This window comes from Pristiophorus japonicus, chromosome 10, assembly GCF_044704955.1.
Source record: "Pristiophorus japonicus isolate sPriJap1 chromosome 10, sPriJap1.hap1, whole genome shotgun sequence".
In the NCBI taxonomy this organism is placed as follows: domain Eukaryota; kingdom Metazoa; phylum Chordata; class Chondrichthyes; family Pristiophoridae; genus Pristiophorus; species Pristiophorus japonicus.
The window spans coordinates 52,714,613-52,729,463 of record NC_091986.1 but is presented as its reverse complement, the minus strand read 5'-3'; the positions used below and the strand labels follow the sequence as shown (position 1 = coordinate 52,729,463).

The following is a 14,851-nucleotide window of genomic DNA, read 5'->3' as shown; positions in this document are numbered from 1 at the left end:
CAACATGATCGAGAACTGACCAGTGCAAAAGCAGTTTGTGCACAGCTGTGACAGAAAAAGCTTGAACTTGAAAAGCTGGAAGCGAAAGTTAAAGATCTGAAAGGTGAAATTAAAGAATGGAAAAAATCATTAGGTCAAGAGACAGTAATAGGAAAAGGAAAATGTATTGGTCAATTCCCAGGGTACCCATGTTTGGATAAATTAAAAGCGCAAACTCGAAGAATAGATACGGATTCTGAATCCTCCGACGATACAGGGTCGGAGGACGAAAAATTAGGGGTGCGCTTTGCCCAGTTTAAAAAAAGACGAGTTGTAGTCAAATCGGAAGAGACTGCGGATGAGGGCGGAACCAAAAAAACGAGGAAAAGGGTGTATGCAGAATACTTAGTTAATGATCCGGCAGACCCAGAGAAAATTGATAAATGGTCCAAGGAATTGCCCAATCCAAAGAAAGGGGGAGTAAAAACGTGAGACCAATTGGACCGCTTAAGAAATATATGTCAACTTCATCCCTGGGACGGAGTGCAAATTTTGACCATAATGGTGCCAAAAACACAGGGAAGAAAATTGCACGACAAGATAGAAGCAGCTTTGGGGCAGGATGAGCAAGAATTAGACGCAGGATGGGAGGCGATTAAACACTGGCTGCAAGCCTTCAGTCCAGCTAAGACAGACTGGGGAAAAATTGCAGTCTGCCAACAGAAAGGAACAGAGGAGGTCCTGGAGTATGATGAGCGGTTTAGATGCACGTGGCTAGAACATTCGGGTATGAATAATACGGATGAGGAAGTGGATGAACAAGTGTTTGGACCCCTGAAAGCAGCTTTCGTGGCAGGTCTAAAGCCAGAACTGTCCAAAATGCTTAAGGTAGTGTTACCGGACTGGGAAGGTAGAGGAACTACCTTTGCAGCATTGGTGGATCGATGTAACCAATTAGATCGGGATATGGGAGCTAAAGTCCGAGCTGTACAGGCTGTGGGATGGAAATCCCAGGATTCCGATATACAGTTATAAGGAAAATTACCCGGAAAATGTCATTATTGTGGGAAAGAAGGTCACTGGGCCAAGATGTGCAGGGCAAAACAGCAAGGTCATGGCCGGGGAAGAGGACGCAGCCAGGGATACAATTCAGCCAACAAGCCAGGTTTGTCACAAGATAACGACCTCATAGAAGCATTTAAACGACTGACAATGCAACACAGAAGGAGTTACTTGGGATAGCAAAAAATGATTAGAGCCCACCCTGGCCCCTCTCCTCGCACTAATACAACAGAGAGAAGATGGGCTATATATAACTGTGAGGGTGGGCGATAAGGATGTGGACAGTCTTTTAGACACAGGGGCGGAATTAACATGCTTACCCCTACAATATGGAGACTTTTTGCCGTTGGATGGTAAGCCTATGGAGTTGGGGGCCATAAAATGAAAATTAAAAGGACAACACCGGTACTTATAGGGCTGGGTCCACATGAACTAACCACGCCAGTCTGGATAGGCCCAGTAGATCAACCACTTTTTGGAATGGACGTTCTAATCCAAATAGATTCATCATTGCATTTCGAGGATGGTCGGGTGACATGGTCAATTAGAACTTTGAAGAAAGAAGAATTGAAGGAACACCCGATATGGGCTAAAGATAAGAACGATTGTGGCCTACTCCAGATGGAGCCTGCGTCATTTACCGGGACCAAGCCTCCATGCACTAAACAGTATCCCATCAGTCCAACTGCCATCGCGGGAATCTTACCGGTTATTCAGCAATTGGAGAAACAAGGGGTGCTTATTAAAACGCATAGCTCCTCCAATAGCCCCGTGTGGCCGGTACAGAAATCTAATGAGACTTGCCGTTTGACTGTCGATTATAGGAAAGCTAACCAGTGTATTGATCAAAAAGCTCCTTTGGTCGCAGATCCCTCCACCATTTTTAATGCCCTCAAACCGGAACATAAATATTTCTCGATTATAGATATGGCCAACGGATTTTTGTCGGTGCCTCTGGCACCGGCGGTTCGACAGTGGTTTGCTTTCACGGTCCAAGGACAACAGTATACTTGGACCCGGTTACCGCAGGGTTTCCACAACAGCCCTATGGTATTCCACATGGCTTTACAAAGCCATTTGCGAGAATTACTTCCCCTGTCATCCACAGTCATCCAATATGTAGACGACATCCTGCTAGCTTCAAAAACGGAAGACCAGCATGAACAAGATTTACGAGCTTTGCTGGACCACCTTTGGCTGAAAGGACATAAAGCCAGCATCGACAAAGCACAAATATCCCAAGAAGAGGTTGTATACCTGGGACAAAAGATTTCACAAGGAAAGAGAGAACTTACCCAGGATAGAACTGCAGCCATTCGGGCTGCTAAAAAACCGACCACTGTTCAGGAACTAAGGTCTTTTTTGGGATTGTGTAACTTTAACAGAAATTGGATTGACTCCTTCACACCGCTTGCTCAGCCATTGAATGATATCTTAAAGGGGAAATGTGCCTCTAAAGAAGCCATCACCCTCACTACGGAACAGCAAGAGGCCTCCCTGAGTTTGAAAAAGGCTTTGTGTTCGGCACCGGCTCTGGGAATCCCCGACAGTGGTAAGCCATTTACCCTGTTTGTCCATGAGAAAGAAGGATATATGACAGCTATACTGACACAAGAACATGGGGATCAGCAAAGACCTATTGGCTATTATTCGGCAAAACTGGATGCGGTTGCCCTCGGATGGGGAAGTTGCCTAAGGGCTATGGAAGCTACATGTCGAGAGGTAATGATCACTGCGGGTCTAGTCCTCGACCAAAAACTGATTGTCAAGTGTCCCCACCCCGTATACACTTTGCTGTCTATGAATAGAATGTCTCAGGTGACGGCAGCTAGATGGACCCGCTGGACAGCAGTTTTAGAAGCTCCTAATCTCCATATCGTCCAGGCCAGCCCGGTTAATCCCGCAACTATGCTCCCGATGTCAGAATCAAGGGAGCAAGAGGGGGGAGAATGTGAAGAGCATAACTGCGTGGAGATTTTAAAAGAAACAGAAGAAGCAGCCTTAGCAGCAGAGGAGCCTCTGCACGACCCAGACCTCATCCTGTTTACAGATGGTTCCTCCTTTGTTGACAATGGTACCAGAAAAGCAGGATGGGCAGTTACAACCTTACAACATAGTGGCAAAAGGATGTTTACCCTCAAGAACGTCAGCACAACAGGCCGAGTTACGGGCCCTGTCAGAAGCATGTCGAATAGCAGAAGGACAGACAGCTAATGTCTACACAGATTCACGTTATGCTTTTGGAGTCGCTCACGACTTTGGTCTGTTATGGCGGAAAAGAGGATTCCTCACTGCTGCTGGTACATCTATCCGAAATGGAAAAGAAGTCCGAGACTTACTGGAGGCCATACAATTACCTCAGGAAGTGTCCATCCTGAAGTGTAAGGCCCATACCAAGGAAAATACCACAGAAGCTCGGGGAAATGCCCTAGCCGAGCAGGCAGCTAAAGATGCCGCCTCACAGGGTACTCCCCCAGAAGAACCAACACAGATGTGCAAATTGAAAGCACTCAGGACTCTGACACGAGACCTTCAAACAATGCAAGGCGAGTGCTCCCGAGAGGAAAAATTGACATGGATTGAGGCAGGAATTAAGCTATGTGAAGATGGTGTCTGGAGACTGGAGACAAGCCAGTCGCGCCACAAGTGCTTATGCCTTTTTTAGCCCAACAGATCCACTCGTGGGGACACTTGGCCTCACAACAGATGACGGCATGGTTCCAGAAAAGCTGGTCGGGTCGGGGATTTAAAAAACATGCCCAGCTGGTAACAGACGGCTGTGTGGTCTGCCAGAAAAATAATTCTGGACCTATCACGGTAATGCCCCAACTGAGGCCCCCTGCCCCTGTCGGACCATTCCAGCATCTGCAGGTTGATTATATATCTCTTCCTTCATGCCAAGGATACACTAACATTCTTGTCATGGTCGACAGATTCTCTAGATGGGTAGAAGCTGTCCCAACTAAAAGAGCCACAGCCAATCACACTGCAAAGGTCTTGTGTAAGGATTACATTCCCCGATGTGGAGTCCCGTGTAGCATTGACTCAGATCAGGGAACACACTTCACAGGTGCTGTCTGCCAAGAAGTCTGTAGGTTACTGAACATTACGTGGGATTTACACTGTCCTTATCATCCACAATCATCAGGACAAGTAGAATGAATGAATCGAACTCTGAAACAACGGCTTGCCAAATATCATCAAGAAGGAACACCATGGCCCCAGGCACTACCAATAGTGCTATGTAACATTAGGGCAACCCCGAACAGAACTACAGGTCTAAGCCCATTTGAAATTATAACAGGAAGACCCATGTCGCTGCCAGGAACTATCGATTTACGGAAAGCTGATGTTCACTTAATGAGTGACACTTTGTTATCATACTGTCAGAACTTAACCAATGCTATTAGTTCTGTTTCCCGACAGGTATTGGCAGCTTGGGGTAATCCACCCGAAGGAGGACAAGACATCATCCCGGGAGTCTGGGTGTATGTGAAAAAGTTGCATAAAGAACCTTTGAGTGCCAAGTGGGAGGGACCTTATCAAGTGTTATTGACCACCTAGGCAGCTGTTAAAGTCCAAGGAAAGAAAGCCTTACGTTACACGAGCCCCGTAACTGAAGCTGAAATCGAATAAGGACAATTACTTTTTGCCAAAATGTATAAATATACTGTATTATTGATTGTAGATATCCTAGGCATAGGCCTACTTCTTACTAGCCGACCCTCTGCACCAAAGGGAAATAGTAGGGTAGCAAGGGAATTACATGTAAATACTTTTTTCTATATGTCATACATTTATGCCAAACAAGGTAACATTTCTCGTTGTTGGGTATGTGCGCATATTCCTATTCACTCAAAGGGAGGGATTCCCTTGAGACCAGTTCCCTTGAATATCTCGGAAATGGCTGAGTGGATAATTAATCAAAACAAAACAGGCAATGCGTTTCAGGATACGGAAAACTGGGCACGTAAATGGAAGTCAGCAGGTTACAATCTGACTACCTTTGAAGGGGGATACCAACCGTGCTACAATAATTCCAAACGGCCCCCATTTTTTGTTATCACTAATACAACGGGAATAGGAAGACCGGGGAATCGGTCTGTCTGATTAGAAACATCAAAGGAGGCCAAAATATGGGGTATAGTAACTGCTCCCGGAATTATAATATAATCAAGCCACGGAACCGTCCAAACTGGGCCGATGTGGGAATTCTTAACGTAACGGGGATTCTGAATAAAACAGATGGAAAAGCCTGGACAGGCCCCGGAGAGTTGCTGACAAAGAAACAGCTAACATTCATTGCATATAATGGCACCTATTGGGTGTGTGGCCACAAGGCCTACCCTTGGTTGCCCCAGAATTGGACGGGATCCTGCTATTTAGCCGACATTGTGCCTTATATGTATCATATAAGGTCACTGTCGGAACATTTACACCTTCCTAAGAGAGCTATCACAGAAACAGAGAGGTTCTTTGCCATTCTGATCCCCAGGTGTGGGACCGCCAGACTGGCAAGGGAATCCATTAACATGGCATCCGTTGTGGAACGGGTAGCCAATGATACCTCAGAGGCCCTAGTTAAAATCAATGCAGAAATGGTAGCAATCCACACAGTAGCCCTACAGAATAGACTGGCCCTTGATTACATCCTGGCTGAAAAGGGAGGTACTTGCGCCCTACTCGGAACTGAGTGTTGCATGTATATCACAGATAGCTCTGAAAAAATTACCCACTTAGCGGAGCATATCCAAAAGGAGGTAGAAAAACTTAAGCAACCTCCATCGTTCACTTTGTGGAGTGGAGCCAATGAATGGCTAGGTTCAATAGGAACTTCATTGGTGGAAGGTTTAATTCTATTTGTTGTAATTATTTTACTTTTATATTGTTTGTTTGTGTTGATTAAATGTTGTTGTGACCAGGTGGCTGTAGCTGCTGTCCCGCAGGTGAGACACCTTGCAGATCCCAGCAGACCGTCTGTACATGACACAGGGGTATGTTATGCTTAAGGGAAGGTTGTTTACTGGTTGAATTAAGATATTGATTTGGATTAAATTGAAATAAGGTTAATTAACCTACTAAAACCAGACTTCCATTGTGGCCACGATGGAACTCGGGTTGGTGTAAATTTGTGTGGAAGCTACTAGTCCGGACATGTGGCGAAACACATCAACAAATTTTAGAAGGAAACTCTATTAACATGTCTGAAATTATTTTGTAGAATGTTTAACCAGTGATATCTGATGTTTTATGATTCAGTTTGTGAAAGAATCAAAGGGGGGATTGATAGAGAATTCAAACAGGCTGCATTTAGACAGGCTGTGAAAATTCAGAGATGCTACGTGAGTGGGAGCATGTTGCATTAAGTCATCAATCAACTTGACATTTTAGGACCTTTAGGTAGCGAGCCAATTAAAAGGTTAAAAGACTATTAATTGAGCCAATAAGGTCAAAGAAGGCGAGTTCTTTTCTGTAAATTGATCCAGGTATAAGTACAGCCATTTTGACCATGTCATCTCAGAAGGACAAAGACCTGGCTTAAAGCCAAGAGCTTCTTACTGCTGCCAAAAATAAAGTGACATTAAAACTATAATCGGAGTTTGTATTTCATTGGAAATTAAGAGATCTAACAGATAGCTTGATGGTCTGTCAGGGTATGGATGTGGGAATCAACAAAGCTCTAAATGCCCGAATCACATATGATAACTCGCGATTCATCCTTTTACATGCTGGCGATTTGAAATCTGAGTTTAGCACTGCATGAATATGCGCAAAAAATAATGCTGTAAAACCAACCCAAGACATGGTTCATTTTTCTATCTAGCTATGACTAAAAATCTTACATCTGCCAAGTTTGCTATCTACAAAGTCTCATTTCTTGCTGTCGTGTCTGTCATACTTTTGAGTCAACTTTTCACCAGTAGGTGTCCTTCCCCCCAAAAAATTGCTCAAAATGCACTGAAAATGTTTTAATTTGAAATTCTTTTCTCTCAGTAACTGAAATTTCTGTCGCCCAAAATATGGGAAAAACAAAATAATGAGAAAAATTAAAAATTACATATTTCACAATAAACATATACTTTATCCATTGAATTGTTTCTCGCATCTTTCAATATCTTTACAAATGTTAATAACTGCAGGCCGAAGCCTTGATAGTTTCTCCCTAATCGGCGAGTTGAATTTGGATTGGGCAATGTAGCTACTTTCCCGTGATGCTTCAGTACCAGCCAGCTTTACTGATTTATATTTTTCTTTAGAAACAAATAAGTTTGAAAAAGAGGGCAAATTTCAAAAGCTTTATTGGTGACAGTTTTTATACAAACTGAAATGTTTCAAGGACACCCTCAAAGCCTCCTTGATAAAGTGAAACATCCCCACTGGCACCTGGGAATCCCTGGCCCAAGACTGCCCTAAGTGGAGGAAGAGCTGAACACCTCGAGTCTCGTCACCAACAACAGAAGGAGCATGCGGCAAACCAGATTCCCCACCCACCTTTTCCTTCAACCACTGTCTGTCTCATCTATGACAGAGACTGTAATTCCCATATTGGATTGTACAGTCACCTGAGAACTCACTTTTAGAGTGGAAGCAAGTTTTCCTCGATTTTGAGGGACTGCCTATGACGATGATTGTATAAAAGCAGAGCCTGTGTGTGAAAGAAATAAGCTGCTTTGATTACACAGCTGCTGTAGATTTTGTCTTGTGTACTGTGGGGGGGGGGGGGGGGGGGCGAGAGAGAGAGAGAGAGAGAGAGAGAAAAAAGAGAAAAAAGAAAGATGGACAGGGAGAAACAGTTTCAGCCTAGATCATGTTCTGGAGTGGGACTTGAACCCACAATCTTCTAACTGAGAGTACCACTGAGTTATGCTGACTTATTAACATAAATATATAATTGTATATATTGCAGGCTATTTATTATACACACGTAGCATAAAACCTTCAGATAGACAACTGAGAAGACAAAGTGAAACGATAGAAAGTGCAGAAACCCTCATCCATAGTAATCATTCTTTGCTCTCTCCATACTTGCCGTTCAATATCAGCTTCTGGATTCTCAAGTTCCATATAATTATCTTTTAGCTGCAGAAATGTGAAGCCAAGTCTGTGAACAAAAAAACCCAAAATAAAATAAAATCATTAAACATCCAACACAAAAGTAATCAGTGACCAATGCAGTAATGCACTGGTTACGCTTCTGGACTCGTAAGTTGCAAGTTCAAAATCAAATTCAATAAATCTGATAATCTGTAGCTTGCCAGCAGATAAAACGGCCATGAAGCTGCTGGATTGTTGTAAAAACCTAACTGGTGCACTAGTGTCCTTCATGGAAGGGAACCTGCCATCCTTACCCGGTCTGGGCCAACACGAGATTCCAGTCCCACACCAGATGGTTGATTCTGAATGCCTTTCAGGGATGGGCAAATCTCTCCGCCTTTTTTTATTTTAATATATCCAGACTGCCAGTGTAACCCACAGAGGTGCAAACTTCAGTTCCGGTTTTGGTGTGGTGGAATAGCTCAGAATATTAAAATAAATATATCTTTAAAACGGAACCCTGTGTGTCCCATCAAATGAAAAACGCAACACTGCAACTATGAACAGAGAGAGAGAGAGGAGGGTAAGAAAAAGTTTGGTCAAAAAGGTGGGTTTTAAGGAGAATCTTAAAGGAGGAGATAAAGGTGAAGAGGCGGAGAGATTTAAAGGGAATTGCTGGGCATGGGGCCTTGGTGACTTAAGACACGACCACCAATGATGGGTTAATGGGAAGGTGGGATACACAAGAGACCAGAGTTGGAGGAGCAGAGAGTTCTGAAGGGGCAGCAGGACCAGGATCCAATGTAGGTCAGAAAAGACAGGAGTGATGGGTGACTGGCACTTGTTTTGGGATTGAATTTGTGCAGTGCAGTTTTAACAACAGATGTAATATTTTTCCTCCTTTGAGTAAGAGTGTGGAGAGGTAGTTTCAGGGCCAAGTTTGGAGAGATAGTTTCAGGGCCTAGGACAGGGAGAGAGGTCATTCCTGAGCACACAGTACTCATAACTTTCTGACAAGCAGCAGCTGTGGGGTCTCTTGCCACCAATGAGTCCCTAGAAAATGGCCCCATTTGTCCTTTTGCAGGAAGCTCAGGTAGACAGCTCAAAGAGAAATTGGCCCCATTAAAAAATCTTAAAGTTTACTGTCCTGGTGCTGGAATTTAATCTGGAGAATGAATTAATCTCAAGACATCGGATTTCTTCAGATATAAACCAATCTCAGGGTTGGTGTAGACTTGTACATAGAACATGACTGGGCCTTGGGTGGCGCGATGGGTTAAATATCTCAGGAGAGGTGGCCTATGGGGTAGATATTTATGAAACGAAGATTCAAATCCAGCTGTGACTAAAGTGTTGAAAGTGTTTGCACGTTTGCTGTAATTATCTTATAAGAAACAAGCCTGTGCATTCTCAATCCAGTGCCTAGGTAGCAGGTCCAAACACATCATAATATCCTGGTATCAGACTAAGTGGCAACAAACATGGATAAAATAAATTGGAACAGTTTTACTTTTTTTCCGACAATCTAAGTGCAGATGCTTAGGAGTAAAATTTTGTTCTGTGCCGATGCAGTAAGAGACATGTCGAATATGCCGAGTGTGAAAACAGACTGTGAAGCCTCGTCATACTCCCTCCCAGCCGCCTCACTCCTGTACCATGTAGAGACAAGGGGCCCAAGTTTGCCCAGGAGTTGCTCCGTTTTTTTTTTGAGCAACTAGATTTTTTTGGAGTATCTTAAAAATCACAATTCTGCCTATTTAATTTTCTCCAGTGTAAGTGAATTAGTTAGGTTTTTTATTAAGTTTAGTTTTTTTTTCAAAAGGGGGCGTTACCAGCCACTTACGCCTGTTTTGACAATTTAAGCAAGTTTCGACAGCTAAAGGTTACTCCAAACTAACTTAGGCCAGCGTACATGACCACTTGTCGCCGCACAGAAAAACCTTGCGGTGAGCTAAGAAATCAGCGCAGGTAAGTACATTTAAAACACCAAGCACGAAACAAAGCACAAAAATAAGCATTCAACAACAAATAAAAAATACAAGGAAAGCACCAAGACTTACAAAGCACTAAACAAAACACAAAAAGTAATAAGCAATTAATTAACAAATAAAAAATAGAAGGAACCCTGCACCTAAAGCACCAACTGAGAGATTTGTTAGCGATAAGTTTAATCATTGTTCCCTCTTCTTACCTTACGAAAGAGCAGCAGAAACTAAGTTCTGCAGAGACTGACCAGGGCCGCCGCCCCACTGACTTTCAACCCTTTTCAGGCGGGAATTTTTTACCCATTTTTCAGGTTTTTGGTCGGGCTTTAAAAACGGCAGCCTGAAACCTGGCAGAGGTATGGGGCTTTGGCTCCCTCGCATAAGGAACCACAGACGACTCCATTTAGCCCCGAAAGGAGTTCAGAGATCGGCCGACATGCCCGAGTTCAGCCCTGGGAGAGGCTGAAGGAAGTTGGGGGCGGGTCAAATCATTAAACAAAAGTCGAGACTTGGTCGCTGGAGAAACTAAGTGCCAGGTTGGATAAATCATTAACCAGAAGTCGCTGGAGAGACAGAGGCGACCAGGGCTGAAGGTTGAGGCCGGGTAGAGGCCAGCCATAGCCGGGAGAGTCAAAATCCCCGTTTCTGAAAGTCCGATGAGGTCGGATTCTGCCGCCTTACCGGGCCTGCAGTTGAAGGTTTCCCGCTTTGGGATGGGGGAAGGGTGAAGGAGAAAAGTGAGGAAAAAAATCGACAGGTTGTTCAAATTATTTAAGTGTTAATATACAGCTGCTTTAACTACCTTAATATTAAAATATTTATCTTAAAATACAATATTGACATGATTGCATCTAAAATTTTAGTCATTAAAAGAAAACACAGACTTGCAACTTCAAATTTCCTGGTTCATCACTTGAAATTAATATGATTTCTCCTTCTCTTCCTGCACATAAATGTTACTATTCACAATACTCCTCCTCCCCAATCAAAACTCAGTCTCCCCGCACCAACCTGTTTCTTGCAGCCCTCAGTGGCCGGCCTGTGCAGCAGGCCATTTGGCCTGGGATAGGGGTGGGACGCGTTCTGCAGGCATCATGGGAATAGCTACTGCGCATGCGCATCTGCTCTACTGTTTTCGGTGCAGGGCTGTAGCTCCGCCTCCCACTCCACAAGGAGCGCCACGCTAGGACCCGGCAGCAGAGTGGGGAGAATACCTAGGTAAGTGTTCGGCGCCGTTTTTAGTGTAGAAAGTCAGCGCACCGCATGGAGGTGCGCCGTTTTAACCGGGAGGGGGCAAACTTGGGCCCATTGATTTGTTTGATACCTCTTTACACCTTCCACCAGAGCAATCTCATCCGGCGAGGAGGAAATGTAGACCGAGGATCTCCTATGTTCCTGGTGCTGCTTCTGATAATCAGTCTGGTCTTCTCTCTTAACCTGGACTGTGTGGCAGAGACACAACGCACGGAAAAACAGCTCCTCTCTTTCCTATAAGTAATAGAGCCAAATGAATTATGGACAAGAAAACGGGTAGAACAGAACTTTGTGGCACTCGCCAATTTGTCTACTTTGCTTATATGGCTAAGCACACATTTTCATACTTGCAGCATAAATAACCAGAAAGTTTTTATTCCGAGCTCTCGTCCAGGATGTGGTGTGGCCTTAAATATTCTCATCTTGACTCCAAAGATGCAGCATTTAGTAAAGCCTTGAAACTAGCTCTTCCCTCAGCTTGTGTTAAGTATGCTACTTTGAATTGTATAAGTGTAGTGGCAATGGCTTGCCCATTCCTTTCCCAACATGCCCCGCTTTTCTTTGCGTGTCCCTCTCTAATTCACGGTTCCACTATTCACATTTGTTCTCTTTGTTTCAAGCTCTATTTCCACGTCCAATCAAATGACTCTGCAACCTAGACCCATACCAAAGTCAGTAAAGAATGGTCAAAAAAGTGAAAACAGCAATTGATTCCAGGACCTATCGAAGTACTGGGCGAAACTTTAGGAGTCCATAATACTGACAGAGAAGGGCTGGCAGGTGGTTCCTGTAAGATTCAGTAACCATAACTTCAACAAATGAATAGATTATCACTCAAAGTGGGGATGGGGGTACTGGCCCATTAAGACACCATCGCCTCACTGGCCCAGTTACAGGCAGAAATCAACCCTATTAAAGGGAGGTGGGAACAGGGAGATTAAGTTGATAAAGCACGATGCTGAATGCAAAAAAAAAAAGCACTCCTAATTTTCCAATCAATGAAATTAATCACTAAAAAATCGGAAGTGTCATGAATTAGAAATGTTGATCTCTGTATCCGATCCGACCCACGTGAATCACCGACCGGGCCCTCACCCCAACTAAAGAGGCTCTGCTTAGGGAACCTCCCACAAAATCTATCTAATTCTATCAACTAACTGGTCCATGATGTGGCAGTCTCTCATCGGCTGAGGAACAACAAACAGGAAGAGCTTCTACAATCCGTTTATTCAGAAACCACGTCAGGGTGAGTAACAGGAAATAGAGATATGGTTGGTTCCACTGTGAACACCAAAATACTTGTGGTGAATTAAAATCCAGCATCACAAATTACATAGCATTACATCGAGTCAACAGCACAGAAACAGGCCATTTAACTCGATGGTCATTGCCGATGTTTATGCTCCACGTGAGACAGACCAGAGAGAAGATGACAGCAGTCAGTCAACAGTCTGGACAATAACATCCAGAGAGAGCCACACGTACGAGGGATTAGGAATACAGGTACGAGCTGACATGCCCGGGTACGATCCTCCCAACATGTCCAGGGGCGAGCTGATGCACCCGGGTAAGGTCGTCCTGACACACCCAGGTACGATCCTCACGATGCGCCCGAGTACAAGCTGACACGCCCGGGTACGATCCTCCCGACGCGCCCGAGTACAAGCTGACACGCCCGAGTACGATCCACCCGAAACGACCAGGTATGATCCTCCCGACATGCCCGAGTACGATCCTCCCGACACGCCCGAGTACGATCCTCCCGACACGCCCGAGTACAAGGTGACACGCCCGGGTACGATCCACCCGACACGCCCGAGTACGAACTGATGAGCCCGGGTATGTTGCTCCCGACACGCACAGGTATGATCCTCCCGATACGCCCGGGTACGATCCACCCGACACGCCAGAGTACGAACTGATGAGCCCGGGTACGATCCTCCCGACACGCCCAGGTATGATCCTCCCGACACGCCCGGGTACGATCCACCCGACACGCCCGAGTACGAACTGATGAGCCCGGGTACGTTGCTCCCGACACGCCCGGGTACAATCCACCCGACACGACCAGGTACGATCCTCCCGACACGCCCGAGTACGAACTGATGAGCCCGGGTACGTTGTTCCCGACACGCCCGGGTATGATCCTCCCGACACGCCCGGGTACGAGCTGACACGCCCGGGTACGATCCACCCGACACGCCCGAGTACGAACTGATGAGCCCGGGTACGATCCTCCCGACACGCCGGGTACGATCCACCCGACACGCCCGAGTATGAACTGATGAGCCCGGGTACGTTGCTCCCGACACGCCCGGGTATGATCCTCCCGACATGCCCGGGTACGAGCTGACACGCCCGGGTACGATCCACCCGACACGCCCGAGTACGAACTGATGAGCCCGGGTACGTTGCTCCCGACACGCCCGGGTACAATCCACCCGACACGGCCAGGTACGATCCTCCCGACACGCCCGGGTACAATCCACCCGACACGACCAGGTACGATCCTCCCGACACGCCCGGGTACAATCCACCCGACACGACCAGGTACGATCCTCCCGACATGCCCGAGTACAAGCTGACACGCCCGGGTACGATCCACCCAACACGCCAGAGTACGAACTGATGAGCCCGGGTACGTTGCTCCCGACACGCCCAGGTACGATTCTCCCGACACGCCCGGGTACGAGCTGACACGCCCAGGTACGATTCTCCCGACACGCCTGAGTACGAACTGATGAGCCCGGGTACGTTGCTCCCGACACGCCCGGGTATGATCCTCCCAACACGCCCGAGTACGAGCTGACATGCCCGGGTACGATTCTCCCGACACGCCCGGGTACGAGCTGACATGCCCGGGTACGATCCTCCCGACACGCCCGGGTATGATCCTCCTGACACGCCCGGGTACGAGCTGACACGCCCTGGTACGATTCTCCCAACACGCCCGGGTACGAGCTGACACGCCCGGGTACGATTCTCCCGACATGCCCGGGTACGAGTTGACATGCCCGGGTACGATTCTCCCGACACGCCCGGGTACGAGCTGACACGCCCGGGTACGGTCCTCCAGACACGCCTGGGTACGAGCTGACACCGTTGGAAACGGTCTTCCCGACACGCCCGGATACGAGCTGACACGCCCGGGAACGGTCTTCCCGACACGCCTGGGTATGAGCTGACACGCCCGGGAACGGTCTTCCCGACACACCCGGATACGAGCTGACACGCCCGGGAACGGTATTCCAGACACGCCTGGGTACGAGCTGACACGCCCGGGAACGGTCTTCCCGACACGCCGGGGTATGAGCTGGCACGCCCGGGTATGACTTGACAAGCCGGGGTACGTTGCTCCCGACATGCCCGAGTATGCTGCTCCCGATACACCTGGGTACGATCCTCCCGACACGCCCGGGTATGAGCCTTACTGGGCTATTGTTTCCATTTGGCATCTTTTTGAGTGAGAACTTTGAATGAGAAGCTGTTAGTATATGACCAAGGTGCCTGTAATTGAGGATTGAGTCACGTCACAT

At 46.5% G+C, this 14,851-nt stretch overlaps 1 protein-coding gene across 3 annotated transcripts in view; it reads right to left on the bottom strand.

Moving 5' to 3' along the window:
- atp11a (ATPase phospholipid transporting 11A) overlaps positions 1-14,851 on the bottom strand; it is a 302,794-nt gene that overhangs the window by 145,887 nt on the left and 142,056 nt on the right. For all 3 annotated transcript variants that reach the window (XM_070891812.1, XM_070891813.1, XM_070891815.1), the window contains exons 14-15: positions 11,386-11,549; positions 8,072-8,143 (exon numbers count right to left, since the gene is read on the bottom strand). In XM_070891812.1, coding sequence (XP_070747913.1) covers positions 8,072-8,143; positions 11,386-11,549 — 236 coding nt within the window. The remainder of the gene's footprint in view (positions 1-8,071; positions 8,144-11,385; positions 11,550-14,851) is intronic.